The sequence below is a fragment of the Trichomycterus rosablanca genome, chromosome 14, assembly GCF_030014385.1.
Source record: "Trichomycterus rosablanca isolate fTriRos1 chromosome 14, fTriRos1.hap1, whole genome shotgun sequence".
Lineage (NCBI taxonomy): Eukaryota > Metazoa > Chordata > Actinopteri > Siluriformes > Trichomycteridae > Trichomycterus > Trichomycterus rosablanca.
The window spans coordinates 582,286-610,240 of NC_086001.1; the positions used below are offsets into that span (position 1 = coordinate 582,286).

The following is a 27,955-nucleotide window of genomic DNA, read 5'->3' on the forward strand; positions in this document are numbered from 1 at the left end:
TATGTCCCAGGGGGTCCCAATGTGTCCCAGTATGTTCCAGTGTGACCTAGTACATCACAGTGTGTCTTAGTAAGTCCCACTTTGTCCCAGTACATCTCACTGTGTCCCAATACATCCCAATATGTCTTAGAGTGTCCCAGTACATCACAGTGTGTCCCAGCATGTCCAAATCTTTCCCAGAATGTCTCACTGTGTCCTAGTACATCACAACAAATCCTAGCATGTTCTAGTGTGTCCAAATATGCTCCAGTACATTCCAATGTGTCAAAGCCTTTCCCAGTGTGTCCCAGTATGTCTTGGTGGGTTCCAGTACGTCCCAGGGGGTCCCAATGTGTCCCAGAATGTCTCAGTGTGTCCCAATACGTCCCAGTACATGCAAGTATGTCTTAGTGTGTCCCAGTATGTCCCAGGGAAGTCCCAATATGTCCCAGTATGTCCTAGTGTATCCCAGAATGTCTGAATGTGTCCCAGTATGTCCCAGCATGTCCCAGTGTGATTTTGTGTCCCTAACTCCCTCTCTGTGGGGGGTTCAGATGATGTAAATGAAGTTAAAGTTAGAGAGCATTAAAGAGTGGACGCAACATAAATGTAAATATTCTGTATCATTATTTATTTATTTATATAATATTTATAGATTTAAATAAACATTCCATTTAAAGTTCATACAGTCAGGGTCAAAAGTTTACATACACTTATAATAATCCTGTTTTCTATAATAAACTCTCCTGTGTGTTTCTCTTTATAAACTTAAATAACACTAAAATATCCGTCTGAGCTGCTGTCTATATATTTATGATTCTGTAAAACTCAAATCTGAGAGGGTCATAAAGAATAACATTATAGTTAATATTCCTGCATACCACCTAAGCAACGCAAAGTTTGGCATGTTCTCCTACGTCTGTCTGTCTTTACTGCAAGTGCTCCGGTTCCCGCCTTCCTTCAAAAAACATGCAGGAGGTGGATTGGCTGCTCAGAATCAGCTTTTTGTTTACATGTGTTAGATGATTGAATGAATGTGATGATCTGTCATGCATGTCCAGGATGAGCTGAATTCCCGTTCAGAGTTTCTGGGTGGCACCGGATGCACAGTGACCCTGACCAGGATGAAGGGTGTACAATGATGTATAGAAAGAGTAAAATGAAACTAAAGACGTGATGAATGAATTTAATGGATTTTTGACGAGGACCCGTGACCCATAAACAATAGGAAAGTTCTGGAACCATCTGAAGCGCCTCTCCTTCGGTACCGATGGTTCCTGCGGCGTCTATAAAGGGAACACCAGGAACCCGGAGAAGGTGGAGTACTTCCAGCCCCCCATCAGGTTCCCTTTCTCCAGTTTCAGGTAGGCCTTGTCTCCTCTCTCCATGGTAACCAGTCCCGCGTTGGTCGCCGCCTCCCGCGTCACGTCCTGGTCCCCGGCGAAGGCCGAGATCACCGGCCAACCGTTCAGCGCCAAACTCACCTGAGGGTAAAAAATAGCATCATTCACAACCTTCACGGAACCACAGATCGTCCAATTAGAAAGACTTGCAGGAGGACCGGAAAGCAGCAGGAACAACAGTTACAAGCTCATGTGTGTTGTGCTGGTATGAGTGGATCAGACACAGCAGCGCTGCTGGAGTTTTTAAACACCTCACTGTCACTGCTGGACTGAGAATAGTCCACCAACCAAAAATATCCAGCCAACAGTGCCCCGTGGGCGGCGTCTTGTGACCACTGATGAAGGTCTAGAAGATGAGCGACTCAAACAGCAGCAATAGATGAGCGATCGTCTCTGACTTTACATCTACAAGGTGGACCGACTAGGTAGGAGTGTCTAATAGAGTGGACAGTGAGTGGACACGGTGTTTAAAAACTCCAGCAGCGCTGCTGTGTCTGATCCACTCATACCAGCACAACACACACTAACACACCACCACACCACCATGTCAGTGTCACTGCAGTGCTGAGAATCATCCACCACCTAAATTCACCACCTAACACCTTGAGCGGGTGTGTTTGATGGTTACCTGGATGGTCTGACGGTTGTAGACCTTGACCACGTGGAAGTTGAAGCTGTAGACGCCTTTCCTCGGGGCCACGAAGATGCTCTGCGCCGGGTCAAAATGGCTGCCTACGTTTACCAGGATCTAACCATGGAGACAGGAAGGAGATGGTGATTGGTTGGTTGGTTAAATGATTGATTGATTGATTGGTTAGTTGGTTTTGGTTGATTTGTTAATTGATTGACTGACTGACTGACTGACTGGTTGGTTGATTGATTGATTGGTTGGTTGGTTAAATGATTGATTGATTGGTTGGTTGATTGGTTGGTTGATTGATTTGATAATTGATTAAATGACTGATTGATTGATTGGTTGTTTGTTTGATTAATTAAAATATTGATTGATTTATTTGTTTGATTGGTTGGTTGGTTGGCTGTTTGGTTGGTTGATTGATCTGATAATTGATTGAATGACTGATTGATTGGTTGTTTGGTTAATTAATAGATTGATTTGTTTGATTGATTTGATTGGTTGATTTGTTTGCTGATTGGTTGATTGGTTAATGAATATATTGATTGGTTGGTTGGTTGGTTGATTGATTTATGGATTGATTGATTTGGTTGATTAATTGATTGATTTGGTTGATTGTTTGATTGATAAATTTGGTTGATTGATTTGTTAATTGTTTGATTGATTTATTGATTGGTTAATTGATTGGTTGATTGATTGATTTGTTTGATTGATTTGTTTGATTGGTTGATTGATTGATTTGTTGATTGATTGATTTGGTTGATTGATTGATTGATTGATTGATTGATGTCTCTGAACCCCATCAGAACGTTCTTACATTCTATCATTTCATCTTTCAAACTTGCACAATTATTTAGGTTAGTGGGCGGCACAAGGGCAAGGTGGGTAGCACTGACACTTCACAGCGAGAAGGTCCTGGGTTCGACTCCCAGATGGGGCGGTCCGGGTCCTTACTGTGTGGAGTTTGCATGTTCTCCCCATGTCTGTGTGGGTTTTCTCCCACAGTCCAAAGACATGCAGTCAGGTGTGTGTGTGTGTGTGTGTCTGGCGACCTGTCCAGGGTGTTTTCTGCCCTTTTAACCAGTGAACTGGACCCACTGCAACCCTGACCAGGATATAGCAGTGGTAAAACAGACAGTTAATGATTAAATGTGGATGGATGGTTAGAGACATGAATAGCTGTCAGTTAGTGTTTACATTTACTGCATTAAGCGGTACCATGACTGAGTACCATGCATGCAATCTAGGCTTAAGGGCCTTGCTCAGGGGCCCAACAGTGACCGCTTGGTAGTGAGGATTAAACCAGCAACCACTGAGCCACCTCTGCAACCCACACCTCTAATCTTGGTGACTTGGTAGGTACCACTGTGTGTTCTGTGGTGTATCTGTGGTGTATCTGTGGTGTATTTGTGTTAGAACGTAAGTAAAACCCCAGACCTGGTCGAAGTAGATGGTCATGGTTCGGTTGCTCATCTCCGACGGTTCGTGGTTGGTGCTCCGGGTGGCCGAGAACGCGACACGTCCCGTCCCGGAGCGCACCGACATCCCCAGAGCGTTCCCAGAGGGCTCCATGGACGGGGTGGAGTCACACACCACCAAACACTTCCCCTCCAGGACTATGGGCTCGGTATCGTTCTGGCTCCTCACCACCAGGGGGCAGACCATCAGGAACCCAGTCAGGAACCCAGTGAGGGCGTGGCGGCGGAACATCGCTCTGATTTTCTCCGAGAGGGGCGTGGAGCTGCAGGTACAGTCTGGGATCAAAGGTTCTGTCCAGAGAGCAGAACGGAGGTCTTCATGAGCTCCAGACCGTTCTCTCTCAAAGCTCAGGTCACAGTGTTCCAGGTGGAACAGGTGGAGTTATTTAGCAGGTTCTCCAGCAGGAACAAGAACCAGCTTTAAGACAGGAGGAGATTAAGAGTTTACGAAAGAGAAAGAGCTGAAAAATTATTATTGTCCTTCATTTTTACTCAAATATTCACATAAATTCATCACAGTTTCACTCCTGAACTTCATTATCATTTTATTCTCTTCTATAAAAATCAGCTTCGACTCCCTGCTGATCGATAACTTATCAGAATCCAATCAGCTCGGCCCGGCAGGATGTGGTACGACAGGATGATATCACACACTGGCACAGAAGATCATCCACCACAACATGTGGGCATTCAGCATGCCAACCTGCACCCGCTGTGATGCCATCTGATTACCAACTACTAACACTGGCAGAGCATTCCTCTACACTAAAATAAACACACACGCACACACACACACACACACACCAGTACATTCCCACACAAGTGAAGTAAATACACCCAAAATGTCAAAACCTTTCAATCACTGACATATTATTATTATTATTATTATTATTATTTATTATTATTAATAATATTAATTTATTATATATTAACACATTAAATATCAGCCAATAGGATATTTGTTGGTTATTTTGGAGCATTTATTAAATAACAAAATACATAATTAATGGTTTATTAAAACATGTATGATTAAATAATAAATACACCCTGGTAATTATATACAAATATTTTAGTAAATATAAAAAAAATAATAATAAATAAATCTTGGTAATAATGTACAAATATTTAGTAAATATTATTAAGTAAATAATAAATAAATCCTGATAATTATATACAAATATTTTAGTAAATATTAAAAAAATAAAAATAGATGAATTCTGGTAATTATGTACAAATATTTTAGTAAATATTAAAAAATTATAATAAATAAATCCTGTTAATTATGTACAAATATTTAGTAAATATTATTAAGTAAATAATAAATAAATCCTTGTAATTATATACAAATATTTTAGTAAATATTAATAAGTAAATAATAAATAAAACCTGGTAATTATGTACAAATATTTAAGTAAATATTAAAAAGTAAATAATAAATAAATCCTGGTAATTTTGTACAAATATTTTAGTAAATATTAAAAAGTAAATAATAAATGAATCCTGGTAATTATATACAAATATTTTAGTAAAAATAAATAATAATAATAATAAATAAATCCTGGTAATTATGTACAAATATTTTAGTAAATATTAAAAAAATAAATAAAAATGAAATGTGTATTATACATATATAATATGCTTTTATTATTTATTATTTATGTATTATACATCTATTTTATTGTTTATTGTAAATTAAGTATAACCAGTACAATCAGTTTTACATAAAATAATTAAAATAAAATAAAAATTCGAATTGATTCAGTTTCTAAAAGTAAAAATCTCTTACTGTTCTCTTTTTTCAGCTTTATTGCAATATAGTATTTTATTAACACAATTAATAATTATTAGAATAAATAAATACGTTAGATATGAGAGAGAATCAAAGTGAAATGCTTACCGTCCTCTAGAGCAGAGACCAGGACCTGCACCCATCACCCATCAGAGGGTAAAATCATACCCACCCAGTCATACCCACCCTAAATATGTACCTCTCTCTCTCACATTCTCTCTCTCTCACATTCTCAATTTTTTTTTTTTTTTTCAATTCAAAAGTGCTTTATTAGCATGACAAATATTCACATTTGTATTGCCAAAGCGCATTTACAAACTAGATAATAAATGGAAAAAAAAAAAAAAAATTGCATACATAAACATTTATATTAATTTAAAGAATGTTCAATAACATTAGTAATTAGCCTTAAAAAATAACAGAAACAAATTAGAACAACAAGTATATAAAGTGTGTATATGTGTGGAAAAAGTATTTGTAAGTGTGTGTGTGTTTGTGTGTGTGTGTATGATGGTGTGTGTGTATGATGGTGTGTGTGTGCGAGTATGTGTGAGTGTGTATGGGATACAGTATAAGGTCACTCACTGTCCCTCACCTGGTGGCAGGTGTGTAGGTAGAGAGCTGCGAGTGTGCAGCTCGCTCTGTGCTCCCCCAATAGGTAGGGCAGCTTGTCAGGGTTTGAGAGAGAATTAAAATTGGGGATAATTTTGTTGATTTTGGTAAAATATTGTTTTCGAATGTGTGTGTATTTTGTACATTCAGTGAGGAAGTGCAGCTCTGTCTCTATCTGGTTTGAAGAGCAGTGTTGACACACTCTCTCCTCTCTGGGCATCCAGGACTGTCTGTGTCGTCCCGTCTCGATGGCCAGGCTGTGTTCGCTGAGTCTGTACCTTGTCAAGGTGTTTCTGAGTTTTGGATCAGTTATAGTGCTGAGATAATCTGCCACACTATACTGTCTATTTAGAGCCAAATAACATTGTAGTTTACTTTGGAGTTTAGTTTGTGTTTCCCAATAGGCCAAATAGTTTATCTTTAATTCATGTGTAATTTGATCAGTTCTGATTAGGTTCTGGTCTTGAGTCTTAATAGTGTTAGTCTGTGTTAATGGTGTGTTAGTATGTGTTAATGGTGTGTTGGTGCAGTGACTCAGGACCAGTTGGATGAGGGGGCTGGTATCTTTGCTCAGCTCTTGGTATTGCAGAGCTTTGTAATGATACGAGTGTGGGTCGCTCTCTTTGAGATGATTCCAGAATTTTATTGCCCTTTTTTGTATATTAATAATAAGTGGGTATCGGCCTAATTCTGCCCTGCACACATTGTTGGTGGTGTGTCTGTGCACCTTTAATATTGTTTTACAAAATTCTGTGTGCAGGGTCTCAATTGGATGTTGTTCCCATTTGTTAAATTGTTGGTGTGTAAGCGGGCCCCACACTTCACTGCCATACAGGGCAATTGGTTCAATTATTGCGCCAAATATTTTGAGCCAAATTTTGATTGGGATTTCTACAGAAGTTTGTTTTTTTATGGCATAGAAAGCTCTGCGTGCTTTTTCTTTCAGTTCATTCACTGCCAGGTTGTAGTTTCCTGATGAACTAATGTTTAGTCCAAGGTAGGTATAGTTTTTAGAGTGTTCAATTTCATGATGTCCTAATTTAAATGTGTGTTTGGTTCCCTGAGATCTGGATCTTTTCTGGAAGGTCATAATTTTAGTCTTTTTGAGGTTGACGGTCAGGGCCCAGGTCTGACAGTACTGCTGCAGCAGGTCCAGTTTGTGCTGGAGACCCTGAGCGCTGGGGGACAGCAGGACCAGATCATCTGCATACAGCAGGAGTTTAATCTCCGAGTCGTGTAGAGTGAGACCGGGCGTGGCTGAGTGCTCTAACATGGAGGCCAATTCATTAATATAGATGTTAAATAGAGTTGGGCTCAGACAGCAGCCCTGTCTCACTCCACGCTCCTGAGAGATAAAATTTGTTTGTTTATTGCCAATTCTTATTCCGCACTGGTTTTCTGTGTACATAGATTTGATAAGATCATATGTTTTACCCCCTACACCACTTTCTAATAGTTTGTAAAACAATCCTTGATGCCAAATTGAGTCAAAAGCCTTTTTAAAGTCAATAAAGCAGGCAAATATTTTTACATGGTTTTGAACTACATATTTTTCGATCAGGGTGTGTAGGGTGTAAATATGATCAGTTGTGCGGTAATTTGGTAAAAATCCAATTTGACTTTTACTCAGGACATTGTGTTCAATAAGGAAGCTTGAAAACCTTGAGTTAATTATACTACAGAATAACTTCCCCAGATTACTGTTCACACAGATGCCCCGGTAATTATTAGGGTCGAATTTATCTCCACTTTTGTAAATTGGTGTTATGAGACCTTGATTCCAGATTTCAGGGAAGGAACCTCTCTCTCTCAGCCAATCTCAGTCCTTCTCTCTCTTTCCCTTTGTTGCCAAACCAGTACAGTTCATACTGAGTAATCATTACAGCTCAGATTTAATAACAATGAAGGAATTAAATATTAAAGAATGCAAATAATGTTTATTAATAATAATATTAATGATGATAATAATAATAATAAAGCATAAATGTGTAAATATATAAAGATAAGAGATAATAACACTGGACAAGAGAAGATATGAGTTCAGATCTCCTGCTCCTCGAATGTGATGGCAGTAATAGAGAAACTGTTTAGCCTGAAGACTCGGACTCGGTATTTTGTGACTTGTGAACATCTCTGGCAGAAACAGAAACAGGATGAACAGGGTCACGGCGTGTCCTGTTCCACAGAGCAAAGGTGGAATTTCCCTCGAAACGAAATCCCGCCCCCTCTGTGTGAAATCTCCTTTCCGATTGGCCGGTGAGACTCCTTACTCGCGGCTGATTGGCCGCTGGTGGCTGTCGATCACATAGTTTCCTGTGTTTACACCTCTCTGAGGTAAAAAGTTGACAGTCGGATAATGTGATTAAAATCGGTAAGATGAGAGTTTAAACTGGTTAGAATGTAAGGAATGATGTCGTTAGTTGTTCTTTGGTTAGTTTGGTGTGTGTTTTCACACATATTCGCTGTAGTTTGTGTAGTTGATGAGATTTTATTCACTGTAGGAAGTTTACAGCGAGTGAAGCGGGGTTTGAAGTGAGCTCGCGCTGTTAGCCAGTTAGCATCACTGAGGGACTGACGAAGCGAACTTTTCTGTTCATTCACGATAAACAATAATTTTATTGTACTAATCATCTCAATCGTTTAACTTCTCTTTATATTCACAATAGTAAGTTTTTTGGCTTCACCATGTCGGCGCCCGCACACCAGAACCGGAGGCGTCGCCCCCCTAATAAGATCTACATGGTTTCGTCCGACCATAAAGTGCAGGATCACCTGGAAGGAACCATCCGGCTGCAGAGGGGGAGTCTGTGTCAGGAGCAGGAGACGGGAGGAGACAGGGGGAGTAGAGGAGGACACCTGTGGGTAAAGGTGAGACTCGCTCATAAATACTCATAAATACTCATAAATAATTACACACAAGGAATTTGGGACCTCCTAAAATTCTACAGTCCGTCCCGTAACCTAAGGTCATCAGACGCCGGTCTCCTAGTGGTTCCCAGGTTCAGACTGAGCACCATGTACGCTCTACTACTTCTCTATCTAAATTCAAAACCTTACTAAAAACCCGTGTGATTGTTATTTTTGTATGTAAAGCCACCTTGGGTTTTGTGAAAGGCGCTATATAAGTGTAACTTATTATTATTATTATTATTATTATTAGGGATGCATCGATACCATTTTTTCCCAACCCAAAAGTATTTTTGTACTTGCTGATACCGATACCGATACCTATCGGATCAGATATCTGACATGCTAGAAAACTTAGTTTTGAGTTCGAGTTGTCGGAGAGCGAGAATCGGGGCGAGAGTCGTGTGGTGTGAACCGGGCGTAACGCAGCGACGTGCACTAGGCTCACGGTATCCGATGTTTAGTATCGGAGCCTCGTTTGCGAGTACGAGCGCGAGTCAATGTATCGGTACTCGTGCATCTGTAATGATTATTATTATTATTATGTACAGTATTCAGTAACCTATGTGTGCACCAGTGGCGGCCGCTGGTCTTTCGAACCGGGGAAGCTCGATGTCGGCTTGCGTCATGAAATTTTGTCAATTTGTTTGTACTCGCAAAATCCGCGCTGGGACCAGAAGCTCCCGGCGATCGAGTGACGTGTAGATCTCAAACTAGCCGTCGATCAAAACGGGATTCAGCCTTTCGACCGATCCTCCAATCACCTCGCAGAAAGAAGCTCGGCGTCCAGACCCTCCATGCAGCCCCGTAGAAGCGAAGAGACGCTCGGCTTCTGCGGGTAAACGCATCGACGCTGAGCCCGGTGGGCCTTCACTCGTAGCGCGCCACAATTACTACGAAGTAGAGTAATAGTACTGGTTAAGAGTAATACTTCCGAAGCGGTGGTTGGGGTTTGGGTTGCCAAATATTCATTTATGGTGGACTTGGTGTTTTTGGAACGAGCTCCTCCAGCGCAGAGCCAAACGACCCACGTAACGAACGTACGCCGTTACGTAAACGACGCAGAATATCGCTATTATTACGATATGGGATATTATACCGGTATTATCGTGAACGATACGATATAGCACACCCCTAGTACATATAAGCCATACAGCCAATATACAGATATTATTTATCAGTAGCCAGTTTGTGCCAGTTTTGCATTGAGGGACATTTTTAGACCTAAAAAGTAAAGGGACCGTGCTGGTGTCGATCTACTTTCATATATGCTAGTGACATCTGATACATATCCACATCCCATTACCGGCAGTGCATCCTGCAGACTGATGCTCGGTGCTTGGACTCCTTCTACAGGTGATGGATAGTGGCAGTGTGGTGAAGCTGGACAGGCAGGTGTTAATCGAGGTACCGGGGGAGCTGGCGGGTTTGTTGGAGCCCGTCACCGACCTCGAGCTGCGCTACAAGCTGCTCTCCAGATCCACACGGCCGATGCGACTGGCCGGTCTGGCCCTCGGCACACCGGTGCTGGTGCGCTGGGATCAGACGGGAGAACCGGCCGAGGCCGAGCTGCGTTACCGCGGCCCTCTGACCAGAGGAAGCACGGCGGTGTACTTCGGGGTCCAGCTGAAGGTAACGTTCACTAGAAGGTGCTCATGTTTAACAGGTGTGTGTTCCGTAACGGTGATGCAGCCTCTCTCTCTCTCTCTCTCTCTCTCTCTCTCAGGGGTGGGCGGCCGGGCGGGGCAGCAGTAACGGGAGCTATAAAGGCCATCAGCTGTTCACGTGCCCCGAGAACTGTGCCCTGTTCGTGCCAGTCAGCGAGCTCTCGCAGCGTTCACGGGGCGGCACGGGCGACCACGATCCCCCTCGGAGCGAACCCGCCGAACCCGGCCACGCCCCGAGCACCGCCCAGAGCTCGGGAAACCACCACCCCGGTACCGCCGTCAGCATCCTGGCACGCGCCGCAGAGTCCGCGCCGGGGCCGCCGCAGGTGGGGCAGAGGGTCTGCTTCACCCAGGACCGGGGGACGTACTGGGGCACGGTGCAGTACTGCGCCCCGCTCCCCGGGCGGAACCCGTCGGAGGTGTCCGTGGCGCTCTTACTGGTGAGTGGAGCTCCACCGATCCGCCGTCAGTCTTTCATTTACTAAAGCTGAAGCTCATCGTGGAAATTGTGCCCAAACTTCTTATTTATTGGTCTGAGTCTGAGTCTGAGTCTGAGTCTGAGTCTGAGTCTGAGTCTGAGCAGGGCTTAATACAATCATCCTGAAATAATACCAAACTGGCCTGACATGTAATTGTCCTGTCCTGGGTTGCCAGATGTTCTTATAACAATCATCCTGAAATAATACCAAACTGGCCTGAGATGTAATTGTCCTGTCATGGGTTGCCAGATATTCTTAATACAATCACCTTGAAATTATACCAAACTGGCCTGAGATGTAATGGTCCTGTCCTGGGTTGCCAGATATTCTTATAACAATCATCCTGAAATAATACCAAACTGGCCTGACATATAATGTCCTGTCCTGGGTTGCCAGATATTCTTATAACAATCATCCTGAAATAATACCAAACTTGCCTGACATGTAATTGTCCTGTCTTGGGTTGCCAGATATTCTTATAACAATCATCCTGAAATAATACCAGATTTGCCTGACATATAATGTCCTGTCCTGGGTTGCCAGATATTCTTATAACAATCATCCTGAAATAATACCAAACTGGCCTGACATGTAATGGTCCTGTCCTGGGTTGCCAGATATTCTTATAACAATCATCCTGAAATAATACCAAACTGGCCTGACATGTAATGGTCCTGTCCTGGGTTGCCAGATATTCTTAATACAATCACTTTGAAATAATCATTCTGAAATAATACCAAACTTGCCTGACATGTAATTGTCCTGTCCTGGGTTGCCAGATGTGCTTATAACAATCATCCTGAAATAATACCAAACTGGCCTGACATGTAATTGTCCTGTCCTGGGTTGCCAGATATTCTTATAACAATCATCCTGAAATAATACCAAACTTGCCTGACATGTAATTGTCCTGTCCTGGGTTGCCAGATGTTCTTATAACAATCATCCTGAAATAATACCAAACTGGCCTGACATGTAATTGTCCTGTCCTGGGTTGCCAGATGTTCTTATAACAATCATCCTGAAATAATACCAAACTGGCCTGACATGTAACTGGCCTGACATGTAATTGTCCTGTCCTGGGTTGCCAGATGTTCTTATAACAATCATCCTGAAATAATACCAAACTGGCCTGACATGTAATTGTCCTGCCATGGGTTGCCAGATATTCTTAATAATACCTAACTTACCTGACATGTAGTTGTCCTGTCATGGGTTGCCAGATGTTTTTATAACAATCATCCTGAAATAATACCAAACTGGCCTGACATGTAATTGTCCTGTCCTGGGTTGCCAGATATTCTTAATAATACCTAACTTACCTGACATGTAGTTGTTCTGTCATGGGTTGCCAGATGCTCTTATAACAATCATCCTGAAATAATACCAAACTTGCCTGACATATTATTGTCCTGTCCTGGGTTGCCAGATGTTTTTATAACAATCATCCTGAAATAATTTCAAACTTGTGTGTATGTGTGGTTTACTGTGTGTGTGTGTGTGTGTGTGTGTGTGTGTGTGTGTAGGACGAGCCAGTAGGAAGCTGGAACGGTTACTATAAAAACTACAAGCTGTGCTCCATTCCTTCTCCTGAATACGGTCACCTGCTGCCCCTCTCTAAAGTGTCAGCAGGTAACACTTCATAATCACAAAACTCTAATTAGCACAAGATGCTGATTAATAAAGAGAAATGGACTCATCTATGTAATTACCATCATTTATCTTTATGTTTATACAGAAAGCAGATCAGAGCTCCCTCCCCTTCCTCTTTCTAAAATTCCCCAGCCTGTTTCACCCACTCAGCCCCCCACCAGGCACCCGCCACAGACCTCAGCGGGCACCCACCCTACCCCGACACCGCTGATCGATTCTGCCATGCTGAGCGTGGCTAAATCCGCCCTGAAGGCCCCGTCATCGTCGTCGTCTCCACCGGCTCCGGGTGTAAAAGTCGCCCTGAAGCCTCCGTCCGTTCCGGTTCCGGTTCCGGTCCCGGTGCTTAAATCTGCCCTCAAAGCCCCGCCCGTCCCGCCCAGCAAACCCAAACCCCCGGCCCTGTTACCCCCCGCCGATCAGCCTCACACCGCCAACGGGTTCCACGACCCGCCCTCTCCGGCCGCCCCGGGGAGATCCCAGCCCGGAGCCTGGTTAGAGCCGGGCTCCATGGTGGAGGTGAACGACCCGCCCATGTTCGGGGTGATTCGCTGGATCGGGCAGATCAGCGGCCTGTCGGAGGCGGTGGCTGGAATCGAACTGGTATGGATCGATGCCACGTTTACACATTTACACCTATACATTTACATTCTCGGCATTCAGCAGCAACTTACAGTTGTGACAGTGTACAGTCTAAGCAATTGAGGGTTAAGGGCCTTGCTCAGGGGCCCAACAGCTGCAACCTGCCCCCTAATATAGATGTTCAGATTCTATAGAAATGTAAATTCTCCGCCCTAGGGTGTTGCATGGTATACATTTACATACTGCTACCAGGGCCAGATGTAATTCAGGGTCATAATAATTCATCTACATATAATACCAGACTGGCCTGACATGTAATTGTCCTGTCCTGGGTTGCCAGATATTCTAATAACAATCATCCTGAAATAATACCAAACTTGCCTGACATATAATGTCCTGTCCTGAGTTGCCAGATATTCTTATAACAATCATCCTCAAATAATACCAAACTTGCCTGACATGTACAGTAATTGTCCTGTCCTGGGTTGCCAGATATTCTTATAACAATCATCCTCAAATAATACCAGATTTGCCTGACATATAATGTCCTGTCCTGGGTTGCCAGATATTCTTATAACAATCATCCTGAAATAATACCAAACTGGCCTGACATATAATGTCCTGTCCTGAGTTGCCAGATATTCTTATAACAATCATCCTCAAATAATACCAAACTTGCCTGACATATAATGTCCTGTCCTGAGTTGCCAGATATTCTTATAACAATCATCCTGAAATAATACCAGATTTGCCTGACATATAATGTCCTGTCCTGGGTTGCCAGATATTCTTATAACAATCATCCTGAAATAATACCAAACTGGCCTGACATGTAATTGTCCTGTCCTGAGTTGCCAGATATTCTTATAACAATCATCCTGAAATAATACCAAACTTGCCTGACATGTACAGTAATTGTCCTGTCCTGGGTTGCCAGATATTCTTATAAGAATCATCCTGAAATAATACCAAACTGGCCTGACATGTAATTGTCCTGTCTTGGGTTGCCAGATATTCTTATAACAATCATCCTGAAATAATACCAGATTTGCCTGACATATAATGTCCTGTCCTGGGTTGCCAGATATTCTTATAACAATCATCCTGAAATAATACCAAACTTGCCTGACATGTACAGTAATTGTCCTATCCTGGGTTGCCAGATATTCTTATAACAATCATCCTAAAAATTATACCAAACTTGCCTGACATATAATGTCCTGTCCTGAGTTGCCAGATATTCTTATAACAATCATCCTCAAATAATACCAGATTTGCCTGACATATAATTGTCCTGTCTTGGGTTGCCAGATATACTTATACCAATCATCCTAAAATAATACCAGATTTACCTAACATATAATTGTCTTGTCCTGGGTTGCCAGATATTCTTATAAAAATCACCTTGAAATAATACCAAACCTGCTTGACATATATTGTCCTGTCCCGGGTTGCCAGATATTCTTATTACAACCATCCTGAAATAATACCAAATTTGCCTGACATATAATGTCCTGTCCTTTGTTGCCAGATATTCTTATACCTGAGGGTATGCAAATGCCTATGCAAATATATACATTATGTAATAAATAAATACATTAGGGTCTGATCTCTCTACATAGACACATTTCCTATCATCCTACAGTTTAAGGGTGCAGTGTGCTGTGTATCTTAGGAGCAGGAGCTGACGGCTGGCAGCGACGGCAGCTACCTGGGAGACCGGCACTTCCGCTGCCCACCTAACAAGGGCCTGTTTGTCAAATTGCGCAACTGCAGGTGGGACTCCAGATTCCCTGCACCTGAGATGCCCATCAATCAGGTGGAGCGCTGCAATTCTATCGGTGAGTGCAGGACGGATGAACGATGATGGAACGGAACAGATCAGCAGTGTGGGTGTAGTGAACGTTTCTGTGTCGGTGTATGAACACCAGCGTTTGCAGAGTGGGGCAGTAAGCGTGTGGAGGAGAACACCCCGCCCGTGTTGGGACCGGAGGCTCGCCAGCGGTACGAGGGGTTTAAAAAAGGGATCCAGGGTCACCTGAACTCCTGCTACCTGGATGCTTCGCTCTTCAGGTCAGATACAACTCACGCACAGCATAGACTGGAAAATTAGGGTTAACTGGGTAGGTTTAACTGGTCCTTTAGTTGTGCAGCCACCAGGGCTGAGAACAACAATAATATATCACTGATATCTACACTGACATGTAATATGTAATAAATCATTCACATTGTTCATGTATATATTATATTAACTATACGTCTCTCACTTAGTTATACCACCTTTCTTTCATACTGCTGTGATAAGTTAAGGCGTAATATTTCATCCAGTTCGTCTGGAGGGTCGGAATAAAGCTTCTTAAACAAAAGGTTCTCTGGTCGCTCAGGTGGCGCAGGGGTAAAATACGCTGGCACACCAGAGTTGGGTTTTCGAATACATCCGGCTGGGCTGGGCGGCTGCACAAACAACGATTGGCTGCTTTTCATAGGGGTTGGGGCAAGCCGGATCATGGGTCCTCATAACTGGTGCGATTACGACCCCTGCTGGCTGATTGATGGCGCCTGCACGGGGCTGAGGAATAATGCCGATCAGGGTGTGGCTCTCCGTACACAGTGCTGACCGGGCGTGTGTCAGTTGACAAGCGTCCTCAGTCAGCGGTGGAGGGTTGAATCAGGGTAATAGGACACGACTAGATTGGGGAAGGAAATTGGGGGGGAAAAAGGTTGAAAAATAGAAAATTAAAAATAAATAAATAAAAGGATCTGTCTTGGCCGGACCTGCGCTGAAGGCACACGGATGTAAAAGCATCAGAGAGACACACCAGTGCTGCAGGATTTCTCTGTATTATATATGAAAGCCTTTCTATTCGCTCGGATCCGACACGGCTTCCGGCGTCTCGAATTTAGGCCGAACTGAGCCGTATTTGGACAGTTAGGTGGTGCGGCGGTGTAGTAACGCCAACCCATGCCGGGGTCGAGCTGAAGGAAGGTTTGCTGTCTGGTAGGTGTGCAGACGTGAGTAACAGAGGATCATACGGTATGGTTCTGTATCGGGGCTCTATACATGCTGGAGGGTGCGGGGGCTAGTCTGAATCATTGAGGGGGATTGGAAATGACTAAATAAGTCTAAAAGTGTGAAGTAAATGTGTGTGTGTGTGTTTCTTCAGCTTGTTCTCCTGCTGCAGTTCCGTGGACAGGGTTCTGTTCTCACCCTGTAACGAGGACGACCATCGCAGTAAGAAAGCTCAGGAGCTGCTGCGCTGCGACATCGTGAATCCATTACGCAGGTCACGGTCTCTCTACGCTCTTCTGCTCTCTCTTTTTAGTACAGCTCATGATGAGCCTCGTCCTAAATTTTGCCCTTTTATAGTCACTAATATTTTTTTTGCTGTGTGAACTCGAGCTGCATGGAGCTCCACATGTTTAGATCAGGTGACTGTGGAGCTGATCTGCTCTGGTCTTCAAGCGTTTCATTATATTAGTGAGAAATGCAAAATAAACTCGTGGCCTCAGACTCTGGCTCTCTGTAGCTGACTGTAGTGTGTGTGTGTGTGTGTGTGTGTGTGTGTGTGTGTTAGGTTTGGATATGTGTGTGCCAGTAAGACCATGGCCCTGAGGAAACTCCTGGAAGAAGAGACTACAGACGCCGGATTCACCAACCAGGAGAAAGGTGCGTATGAAGAAAAGGAAAGTACATCCATACATCCTGTTTCAGGTCTGGATTCTTTGAGTGTGTGTGTGTGTGTGTGTGTTTCAGATCCTGAGGAATTCCTCAACAAGCTTTTCCAGCTCCTCCGGATTGAACCCCTTCTGAGGATCAGGTAACCGTAATAACAAACCAGCTTCAGCTTATTGTGTGGAGCTTCTGGAAAGCAATGGGCACAAATTCCCATGGACATATTCCAACGATTAGTTTGTACAGCTGCACTGCACATTTATCCTATATTACAGCTCATGGTTTTGATACAGGCTGTCAGACAGGCTCATGGTTTTGTTCTGTCTTCAGGTCAGTAAGCCAGGAGGAGGCTCAGGAGTGCCACCTCTATCAGCTCTTCCCTCCATCAGCGCCTCCCCCTCCGTCCTCCCCGCTCCACTCCTCTGTGTCTCCTTCTGCCTCTCCTCCCCGCTCCCCCATCCCTCTCTCCTCACCGGCCCTCACCAGGGTCTCCAGCGTGCAGGTCCTGCTCGAATCCTCCTTCATGCATTCCGGACTCAAATTCTCTGAGGTAATGGCAACCCTAATTCACACTATGTACATACATCTTCTAATAATACCAGAGTTCCCTAATGCATAATTGTCCTGTCCTGGGTTGCCAGGTTTTCTCCAAAGAATTCACCCTTAAAAAACAGACTTGCTGAATGTAATAGTCCTGTTCTGGGTTGCCAGATATTCTTAGAATATTCATTCTCAAATAATACCATTTGCATAATATATAATTGTTCTGTCCTGGGTTGCCAGATATTCTTATAATAATGAATCCATAAATAATTCGGGCTTGCCTAATGCTTAATTGTCTTGTCCTGGGTTGCCAGAGATTCTTCTAATAATTCATCCTCCAATAATACCACACTTAAGTAATACAAGACTTGCCTAATGTATAGGTGTCCTGTCCTGGGTTGCCAGATTTGTTTCAAATAATTCATCCTCGGGTAAAACCAGACTATTGTAATAGTCTTTTCTGGGTTGCCAGATTGTTTTCCAAAAAATTTGGGCTAAGTAATACAAGTCTTGCCTAATGCATAATTGTCCTGTCCTAGGTTGCCAGATATTCTTCTAATAATTAATTCTCAAATATTACCACTGTTGTGTAATGTATAATTGTTTTGTCCTGGGTTGCCAGATATTCTTCTAATAATTAGTCCTTTAGTAATACAAGACTTGCTTAATGTAATTGTCTTGTCCTGGGTTGCCAGATTTTCTTTTAATAATCTATTCTCAAATAATACTACAGTTGCCTAATGCATAATCGTCTTATCATTGGGTTGCCAGATATTCTTCAAATAATTTATCCTCAAGTAATACCAGACTTTCGTAATAGTCCTGTTCTGGGTTGCCAGATTTTTTTTTCAAAATGCTCTTGCCTTAAGTAATACCACACTTACTAAATGTAAATTTCATGCCCTGGGTTGCCAGATATTCTAGTAATAATTTATTTTCAAATAATACTAGAGTTGCCTAATATATAATTGCTTTGTGCTGGGTTGCCAGATTCTCTTCTAATAATTACTCTTTTAAGTAATACAAACCTTGCCTAATGCATTTTCCATGCATGGGTTGCCAGATCTTCTCCAAAAAAATCTGCTTCAAATAATACAAGACTTGCCCAATGTAATAGTCCTGTTATGGGTTGCCAGATATTCTATTAATATTCATCCTTATTAAAAGCATACTTTCCTAATGTGTAATTGTCCTGTCATGGGTTGCCAGATATTCTTATAAAAATTATCTTCAAATAATACTAGACTTGCCTAATGCAGAGGTAAAGGCAACCCTAATTCACACTATGTACACATTATGTATTCACCCTGAAATTGTACCATGACTTGCCTAATGTATAAGTGTCCTGTCCTGGGTTGCCAGGTTTTCTCTAAATAATTTACTCTCAAATAATACCATATTTGTCTAAAGTATATTTATCCCTTCATGGGTTGCCAGATATTCTTATAATATTCTATTTTTAAATAATACCAGACTTTATGTGTACTTTAGGCACCGTCGTGTCTCCTGCTCCTGATGCCACGATTTGGTAAAGAGTTTAAGATGTTCGATGCCATCCTGCCGTCGCTCACACTCGACGTCACCGACCTGCTGGATGAAAGTGAGAACGTTGAGATACAAACCATGATTGCTTGATCCACTGTGGCGCCCCCTAATGGGAACAGCTGAGAGAAGAATGTGATTTGGGATGTGTGTGTGTGTGTGTGTGTGTGTGTGTGTTGTGTGTGTGTGTTGTGTGTGTGTGTTGTGTGTGTGTGTAGCTCTGAGACAATGCAGTATCTGCCAGTCGGTGGCGGAGTGGGAGTGTGTGCAGTGTTACGATGATGTGGATATCACACCCGGCCAGTTAAAACAGTACTGCAACACCTGCAATGCACAGGTACACACCTCACACACCTGTACCTACTGTACCGTACACTCCCGTACCTGGACTCGCTGATCACACACTGGAGTGGTTCCACCCTGAATGGTGGTTGTTCTTCTCTCTTTGTATCAGGTTCACGCCCATAAGAAGCGTCAGACACACAGACCGGTGAGGGTGAGGATGCCGAAGGGTTCGTGGGAGGGTCCGGTGCACGGCGCCCGTCAGATCCTGACCCTGTTCGCCGTGACGTGTATTGAAACCAGCCACTACGTCAGCTTCGTCAAGCACGGCCCGCTTCCTACCGACTGGCTCTTCTTCGACAGCATGGCTGACAGAGAGGGTAACAGAATAATCCTATATAATACACTATAGGGTCAAAAGTATTGGGACGCCTCTTCTGATGACTGAATTCATGAGTTTCAGCCACAATAGTTGCTGACAGGTGTAATAAATTTATTATATAAAGGAAACTTCTGACTTTGCAGCAACACTTTCTGTTCCAGCATAAGTGAGCCCTATAAAGACATGAAGAAAAGCTCAGTGTGTGTGTGTGTGTCTGTGTGTGTGTCTGTGTGTGTGTGTGATTGTTTGTGTGTGTGTGTCTCTGTGTGTGTGTGTGTCTCTGTGTGTGTGTGTGTCAGTGTGTGTGTGTGTGTGTGTGTCTCTGTGTCTGTGTGTGTGTGTGTGTGTCTGTGTGTGATTGTTTGTGTGTGTGATTGTTTGTGTGTGTGTGTGTGTGTGTGTGTGTGTGTGTGTGATTGTTTGTGTGTGTGTGTGTGTGTGTGTGTGTGTGATTGTTTGTGTGTGTGTGCCTTTTTGTCTCTGTCTATGTGTATGCCTGTCAGTGTGTGTACCTGATTGTTTGTGTGTCTCTGTGTCTGTCTCTGTGTGTGTCTGTCTGTCTGTGTGTGTGTGTCTCTGTGTGTGTCTGTCTGTCTGTGTGTCTGTGTCTGTCTGTCTGTCTCTGTGTGTGTCTCTGTGCATGATTGTTTGTGTGTGTCTGTGTGTCCGTCTGTCTGTCTGTCTCTGTGTGTGTGTCTCTGTGTGTGTCTGTGTGTGTGTGTGTGTGTGTCTCTGTGTGTGTCTGTCTGTCTCTGTGTGTCTGTCTGTCTGTCTGTGTGTCTGTGTCTGTCTGTCTCTGTGTGTGTCTGTGTGTGTCTCTGTGCTTGATTGTTTGTCTGTGTGTGTACCTGTGTGTGTGTGTGTGTGTGTGTACGAAAAAGTTCCTAACCCTAACAACACTGTACCTACTGTCATTCACACACGCACGTTTATTCCATGTTTTTATTCATACACACACACACAGCTGGCTCGTCTCACGTGTGCTCGTTTGTGTTGGGACAGGAGGGGAGAACGGCTTCAACGTTCCCCAGGTGAGGGCGTGTCCGGAGGTGGGGCGCTACCTGAGCCTGTCGGAGGCGGAGCTGAGACGCCTAGACTCCGCCTCTCTGAGGGAGCCGGTCCGGAGATTACTGTGTGATTCTTACATGTGTCTCTATCACTGTCCTGAGCTCAGCCTGTACAAGTGACACACACACACACACACACACACACACACACACACACCTGACTTCCATCATTCCAGCCACACCCTTCATCATCACATTTATACAGATCAAAAGTTTACATACACCTGCGTGTTATATTCATTCCACTTTCCTACGTTCCCTCTGGGTTCCATGTTTAAATTCTACCTGTACAGGGTCCGGAGTCACACCTGTACCTGAGCTTCCTGTCAGAATGCTCCTGCACCACCTACACTGCTGTATAGAATCACACTTTATATAGAAATAAATCTACACTTTTACATTTTCCCTTAGTCTGGTCCTTTCATATTGCTCCTGCACAGCCCTAACTGACCCTGCTCCCAGTGTTCCCAGTGTTCCCACAGTCCTTTTCCACCTAAATAAGTTCGGATCTTGAACTGGTTTCATTCAGGTATCGTCGTTTGTATCGGAACCAAGAATGCATCGTCAACAGGGGGCGCTGTACATCAGAACAGAAGTAAACAGTGGTAAGAAGCTGGTGGAGTATGTAGGTTACCTATTTTTTTGGGGGGGGGGGGGGGGGGGGGTTTAGCTGGGAATTAAAGTTTATTTTTGGTAAAAATGTGCGCATTTAAAAATTAGACTCACAAACTAAAAAGGAACCTGTATCATGTTGCTCAAAACGGGCTCACAGAGAGCCGTATAGCGTACGGAGAACCTGTGAATCTCCCACCGCCAGTGCAGACGCTTGGACCGGCCAGCAGAGGTCGCCACAGCCACTGATCTGATCTCAGTGCTGGGTCAGTGTGATCACAGGTGCTACTGTCCACAGTCAAGTGAGAAAAAAGGCCCTTAAACCTAACAACACCGTACCTACTGTCATGCACATACATTTACTGAGTTATGCCTAGTGCCAATCCACCTGCCGGCACTGGTTTGGGGGGTGGAATGGAGCTCTATACAGACAGACGTTGAAGACGAGGATCAGCCGAAGTCATCCGCCTCTGATCACAGTCTGCGGTGTATTTTGTATGTTCTCCCTGGGTCTGAATGTGTGTCTTCCATGTACTTCAAGTCTTCTCCACCTGCAGAAGGTAGATTGGCTGAATTAAATCTAGGGTTTTATTATTAATCCACCATGTATAAATGTACTTGGCATCGGTTGGCGCTCTGGGTGGCGGTGTGGTGCAGCTGGTAGGGAAGAGTGGGTGACAAGGGAGCAAGTGGATCCCTAAAACTCAGGTTTGATTCCTGCCTCGGGTCACAGTGGTGGGTTTGGCACTTTTTTGTTATCTGTTTCTTATCCTGGACCCACTGCAACCCTGACCAGGCTTCAGTGTGTCTCCGGTACAGTGGGGGCGCTGTAACCTCTCAGATCTACATAATACTGCGTCATTACAACCACCGTGCTACACGGACTAGCATCCGAGCTACCGCTATTTTATATCGTTCTGATTTCATTCATTCTGAACACAAACGGGACTTTTGTGTAGTGAATAAATCAATAGAGTTCTTTATTTCCTCTCTGTGATCTAAAAGCGCCGTTTGAAGGTAAGAGTTCTGATTTATTGTTAGATTTGTACAGGCTAGTCGAGTAGTACGAGCGATAGAGCCTCATCCATACTGCATACTAGCGTACTACATAGTGTGTATGTGTATACAGGCAGCGTAGTATTCACTCGTACTACACAGTATGCAAGGGTTGATCTCACCTACTGATTAGAACATACTAAAATAACGCCGAGAATCACTAAATCTCATAATTAACCTTAATAAAACACTAGAATTAGATTAAATTCATGTTCGTGTGGACATAAATTCTTGCTTTTCAAAGACAATAAGTCTTAATTAGTATAAAAATCTCATCCATACTACATACTACCGTACTACATAGTGTGTATGTGTATACAGGCAGAGCACTATTCACTCATACTACACAGTATGTAAGGGTAGATCTCACTCAGATATCTAAAATCTCATAATTTACCTTAATAAAACACTAGAATTAGATTAAATTTATGTTAATGTGCACATAAAACCGTGCTATTCTACAACAACGTCATATAAAGTCATAATTATGATAAAATCTCATTTCGTCTCCTCAGGGCATTAACATTTCTATCTAAAATGCCATTATTGTTTATAATCAGACAGAAAAGTAAACAGATTTTGCTATTTTATGATAAAATACAAATTATATTTATTTATAAAAATCTGCCAACATTATAAAAGTACAAGTAATGATGTATTTTTTAATAAATAATTTACATTTGAGGCGTTTAACAGACTCTTTAATACAAAGCAACTATCACCGAATACAAATTGTGCAATTTAGGGTTAAGGGCCTCGCTCAGGGGTCCAACAGTGGCAACTTGGTGATGGTGGGGTTTGACCTGACAACCTTATGTTTACTAATCCGGTACCTTTACTGCAGAGCTACCACTGCCTAAATAAGATGAAACGACTTGCTTCTTCAATATAATAAGTAAAAGTGCATGTTGTATTACCAAAAACATCACATTACAGTTTTAATCGATCACAATTCAAACAAATAAGCCTAAAGGGCCTTGCTCAGGGGCCCAACGGTGGCAACTGGATGAGAACCCAGTGGTTGCATTGTGTCAGAACATGGTATAATATATTTACATTAACTGTATTTATTCGACACTTTTATCCAAATCTATTTACTTAAATGCAAGCGGTTGAGGTTTAAGGGCCTTGCTTAGGGGCCCAACAGTGACAACTTGATGATGGTGGGGTTTGAACTGGGAACCTTATGTTTACTAGTCTGGTATTTTTACTGCAGAGCTACCACTGCCTAAATAATAACTCATTTAAAACTAATAGTGCACGTTGTTCTACCAAAAACATCCCAAATCAGGTGGATCACAATTCAAGCAAGTGATCTTCAAGGGCCTTGCTCAGGGGCCCAACTGTGGCAGCCGGGGTGAGGGGGTGAACCCAGCACCTGCTCTGTGTAGTAACATCATAATATAATATATTTGCATTATCTGTATTTATTTACTTAAACACAAGATGTTTAGGGTTAAGGGCCTCGCTCAGGAGTCCAATGTGGGAACCTAGTGGTGGTGGGGCTTGAACCAGCGACCTAAAGGTTATTAGGCCAGTACCATTTACGATTACATTTTCAGCATTTAGCAGACGCCTCTATCCAAAGTGACTGACAGTACTGTGACAGTGTACAGTCTGAGCAATTGAGGGTTGAGGGCCTTGCTCAAGGGCCCAACAGTGGCGACCTGGCAGTGGTGGGGCTTGAACCAGCGACCTTCTGATTACCAGTCCAGCACCTTAACCACTAGGCTACAGTTATTTGCTCTATACCTAAAGCTTTACTGTACACGTATATAAACGTGACACCAGTGACTTCGTGAGTTTAGCTGCTGGAACAGCTGGTTTCCAACCCTCCCCCAAACCACTATTACGGGTGTGTTCGGGGTGGGGGGTGGGTTTAAAACATAGTAAATGTTCCCGTGATCAGATTTATTTACTGGTTGCTTGTCCACAATGATTAAAACTATGTTATAAATTCAAACCCAACTGTACTGTACCTACTGTAAAGCATGGTGGTGCACCTGGATATTCGGGTGTGTTTTTCAGGAAGCAGCCCAGTGTGATGACGTCAGCGGGGGGACAGGGTGGCACCGTGTCCACCAAATCCTCACCACCCAGGAAAATGAAATGGGCCCTGGAGCTGAGCCTAGCCAACACCAGGTAAGTCCGACATCCGACAAAGTCAACAAGCGCCAATCCACCCTCTGACACGGAGGCGCACGATTCTCACGTGCTGTCGTGTCTGTGTGTGTGTGTGTGCGCAGGAGTCGAGCCGACAGACAGAAGGACGATGTGATGTACCCTGTAGGATATTCGGATAAACCCGTCCCAGATACCAGCGTACAGGAAGCGGATCGGAACCTGGTGGAGAAGGTGAGCGAACGGTCATGCCCGACACCCAGAGATCCAGTCAATGCTTTATCTGAGGGGAGACTGGGACCAGGATCACGTCAGCCTAACCAGATCAGGATAGAGCATGACGGTTTAAATGTTCTATAGAAACACTGCATTCATCAGGGTGTTGCTGTTAGAATGAAACACACAGTGGAGCACTAGATGGCGCTATTACTCAAGAATCGGTCCCTTTAAATGCGGGTTTATACGAGGCACTGTGATCCTTCCCATCCCAAAAATCTCATCTCTCTCTCTCTGTGTGTACAGAGGTGCTGGGACGTGGCCCTGGGGCCCCTGAAGCAGATCCCCATGAACCTGTTCATCATGTACATGTCCGGCAACACCATCTCCATCTTCCCCATCATGATGGTCTGCATGATGGCGTGGAGACCCATCCAGGCGCTCATGTCCATGTCTGCTAGTGAGTATAACCGATCCACCGAGGAGCTCTGAGGGTTTCCGGTCGGATCCTGTGCCTGGGGGTGGGCGGGGCGGGGGTTTCGGGTGAGCGTTCATCTCTGTTCTCCGTTTCAGCGTTTAAACTCCTGGAGAGCTCCAGTCAGCAGTGGCTGCAGGGCTTGGTTTACCTGGTGGGCAACCTGCTCGGATCGGCGCTGGCCATCTACAAGTGCCAGTCCATGGGTCTCCTCCCCACGCACTCGTCTGATTGGCTGGCCTTCATCGAACCACCTCAGGTACCAACGAGAGACTCCTAATAACAGGCTCCTGCTCAGGTCAGGTGTCCACATTATTTTGACCTTTTAGTGTTATGAGGTCTGAGTGAACGGTGTGTGTTCTTTATTTTACAGAGGTTGGAGATAACGGGTGGAGGAGTAGTGCTGTGAGCACACACACACACACACACACACACACACACACACACACACACACACACACACACACACTGCATTTGAACACTGTTGGATTAACTGATGTACATTAGAAACGAGATCCTGATGTTTCCTGATGTTTTTGTTTATTTCTGCTGTGAATAATAATTTGCTTATAAAGATTTAATAAACGTCCCCAGATTCCCTTTCATCTCACGTCATTTCTTAAGTAGTTCTCTATTTTAAGGAATTAAATGTACGCAAATTCAGCCAATCAGGAGAGGTCGTGCATTTTGGGCAAAGCAACACACTACTGCACGTGATGATGATGATTCCTGATGACCGGTCCCATATTTAGGCATCGCCATCGCAGATCATTCATTACATTATTTGATTTGGGACAGATTTTGCGCCCGGTGCCCTTTTTGACCCAACCCTCCTATTTCTATAGGCCGTTTCAATGAGGGTAAACAATAACGACGCTACTGCGCAGGTCTGTTCCTTTCGCTGTCACCATGACGAGCTCGTACTTTGCGAGTCTCCCGAACGCGGAACAAACGCGATATAAGCAGAAATGAATGATAGATCATCAAGTATCTTCACCAGCCGCTTTTGAGGAGAATTTAAGAAGTCAGTGTTTTTCCTCTGATATAAAACGTTTGTCTGAGGTAACAGACCCAGCCGTGTATCACTACCATGTTGAAACGGAGTGTGTTTACACCAGAGAGGCAGTGAAAGTACACCGCAGTTTGGACGCATACAATTAATTATTAAAATCATTATTGTGTCATCTCCCCTTTTGTGTCTGTTGAGCTAAGAGCCGTTATAATATGATAAAAATATGACAAACCACAGTGAATTACTTCTCATCTGAATTAGAACATATTAGCTAATGCTAAAACGATTTTTTTATAGCCTAACTGGAAATACATGAAATATTTTACAGTAAGCACAACGTATTCATAAATAGAATGTTTACTTTTTGTATTACAAAAGTAGAACCATGTTTCTTTACAGGTCTGCGTGTTATTTAATAATTAAGCTGTTAATATAATTCCATATAGTGACATTTCCCCAAAATATAGTCCTATAAAGTTCTGGCTTTTACACAGTATTATAAGGGGAATGTAAACTTTTTAAGGCTTATGTTTGGTTTATGTTTATTCTGTTCTATTAATACAAATATTAAGCGCCTGCGTATTTAATACACTTAAGCTAAACGTCAGGGACAAGACACCATGAGAACAGCGTTCAGCTGAGTACATTTGTTCACAAAAATTATTATAAGAGTTGATGGTGGGGATCCAGTCGTCTCTATTTACAGCAGCAATCCAAGCGTTTCTTTTGGAAATCTGTTCACCTTAATTTCTGAAAGCAAGTTTGTACCCGGCCTGAGGGAACATCCGCCAACCCAACAACATGGTCCTAACTTTAATTTAGACATACTGTCAATAAATCACACCTGAACTAGCGCAAAAGAATTGAAGCAGTCGTGGTCAATCGCTGTTGTTCTGAGCGCTGTTTACCACCAAGCGGAAGCGTCTTAGGAACATCTACGTCACTTCCTGGACTCATGAATATTCATTTGAAACGGTCTATAGGATTGGGACACCCGTCCTAATTATTCATGACATTGCCAACACACCGATTCTCATCAGATGTATAAAATCATTTTACGTTTTCGGCATTTCAGCAGACGCTTTTATCCTCACTGTACTGTGACCGTATTCTATTTTCTAAGCAATTGAGGGTTAAGGGCCTTGCACAAGGGCCCAACACAGTCGTGGGGTTAAAACCAGCGACCCTGTCCATTGTAAAGTAAATAATATGCCTTTAAATATGTGGCAACAGTTTGGAAAAGCCTGTCTGTCTTTCCTCCAGTACGACCGTCCCCCTGTGCACAAGGCATTTCAACATAGGCCGGTGTGGAGAAACTGTACACAGCCCTGACCTTTAACCCTGGTGGAATGAATTAAAATGCTGACCGCATTGAACAAGGCCACAAGAATAAAACCGTGTGAGGTGGTGCCACCATATTAATGCCTGTGCTTTTGGAATGGGGCGTCCAACAAGCTCATAGTGAGGCGTCCGGATACTTGCGGTATATAAAGCAGGTTTTCTGCAGTCACAACAAGGTCACATGATCCTGGTAGGACTGATTATAGTGAGATTATGAGATTATAATATTTCAGCAATTTCTGCTTTCTCTTGCTTTTTTGTGGTGTATTTATTGGAACAAAGGTTTTCGTCCACAAGACCCTAACCCTAACCCTAGCACAGCTGTATTAGTTTCAAAGACATGAAGAGCATTTTGCAGCATTGGGGTTCAATTTTGATGCATTTTCTTCAGCATCCCTAAGATTACGAGAGTTTATCTGATGGATTTAAAGTTGTTCTTGAATAAAGTCCAGG

At 43.3% G+C, this 27,955-nt stretch overlaps 3 protein-coding genes across 3 annotated transcripts; 2 read left to right on the plus strand and 1 right to left on the minus strand.

Annotated features, from left to right (window-relative positions):
- Positions 1-603: 603 nt before the first annotated feature.
- On the minus strand, positions 604-3,828 carry si:dkeyp-74b6.2 (cerebellin-1). Its single transcript, XM_063008748.1, has 3 exons — positions 3,454-3,828; positions 2,011-2,130; positions 604-1,463 (listed from the first exon to the last, which is right to left on the minus strand). The coding sequence occupies exons 1-3, from the start codon at positions 3,724-3,726 to the stop codon at positions 1,266-1,268; spliced, it is 591 nt and encodes a 196-aa protein (XP_062864818.1). The 5' UTR covers positions 3,727-3,828; the 3' UTR covers positions 604-1,265.
- Positions 3,829-8,172: 4,344 nt separating this feature from the next.
- Positions 8,173-21,072, plus strand: si:cabz01101003.1 (ubiquitin carboxyl-terminal hydrolase CYLD). Its single transcript, XM_063008622.1, has 16 exons — positions 8,173-8,266; positions 8,562-8,763; positions 10,159-10,434; positions 10,529-10,909; positions 12,475-12,580; positions 12,687-13,201; positions 14,856-15,021; positions 15,112-15,253; positions 16,345-16,464; positions 16,756-16,847; positions 16,935-16,998; positions 17,184-17,403; positions 18,888-18,996; positions 19,157-19,275; positions 19,393-19,600; positions 20,605-21,072. The coding sequence occupies exons 2-16, from the start codon at positions 8,581-8,583 to the stop codon at positions 20,787-20,789; spliced, it is 2,886 nt and encodes a 961-aa protein (XP_062864692.1). The 5' UTR covers positions 8,173-8,266; positions 8,562-8,580; the 3' UTR covers positions 20,790-21,072.
- Positions 21,073-22,147: 1,075 nt separating this feature from the next.
- On the plus strand, positions 22,148-25,754 carry emc4 (ER membrane protein complex subunit 4). The gene is made up of 6 exons (XM_063008656.1): positions 22,148-22,298; positions 24,366-24,479; positions 24,584-24,692; positions 24,981-25,134; positions 25,248-25,408; positions 25,523-25,754. Exons 2-6 carry the CDS (start codon positions 24,382-24,384, stop codon positions 25,556-25,558), a joined length of 558 nt encoding a protein of 185 aa, XP_062864726.1. The 5' UTR covers positions 22,148-22,298; positions 24,366-24,381; the 3' UTR covers positions 25,559-25,754.
- The last annotated feature ends 2,201 nt before the right edge of the window (positions 25,755-27,955 follow it).

Coding starts and splice junctions, on each gene's coding strand:
- emc4 (XM_063008656.1), top strand. CDS start 24,382: ATGACGTCAGCGGGGGGACAGGGTGGCACCGTGTCCACCAAATCCTCA. Junction 25,135..25,247: donor GCTCATGTCCATGTCTGCTA/GTGAGTATAACC, acceptor TCTCCGTTTCAG/CGTTTAAACTCCTGGAGAGC. Junction 25,409..25,522: donor CCTTCATCGAACCACCTCAG/GTACCAACGAGA, acceptor TTTATTTTACAG/AGGTTGGAGATAACGGGTGG.
- si:dkeyp-74b6.2 (XM_063008748.1), bottom strand. CDS start 3,726: ATGTTCCGCCGCCACGCCCTCACTGGGTTCCTGACTGGGTTCCTGATG. Junction 2,131..3,453: donor TGACCATCTACTTCGACCAG/GTCTGGGGTTTT, acceptor CTCCATGGTTAG/ATCCTGGTAAACGTAGGCAG. Junction 1,464..2,010: donor ACAACCGTCAGACCATCCAG/GTAACCATCAAA, acceptor TTTTACCCTCAG/GTGAGTTTGGCGCTGAACGG.
- si:cabz01101003.1 (XM_063008622.1), top strand. CDS start 8,581: ATGTCGGCGCCCGCACACCAGAACCGGAGGCGTCGCCCCCCTAATAAG. Junction 13,202..14,855: donor CGGTGGCTGGAATCGAACTG/GTATGGATCGAT, acceptor TGTGTATCTTAG/GAGCAGGAGCTGACGGCTGG. Junction 15,254..16,344: donor CTGGATGCTTCGCTCTTCAG/GTCAGATACAAC, acceptor GTGTTTCTTCAG/CTTGTTCTCCTGCTGCAGTT.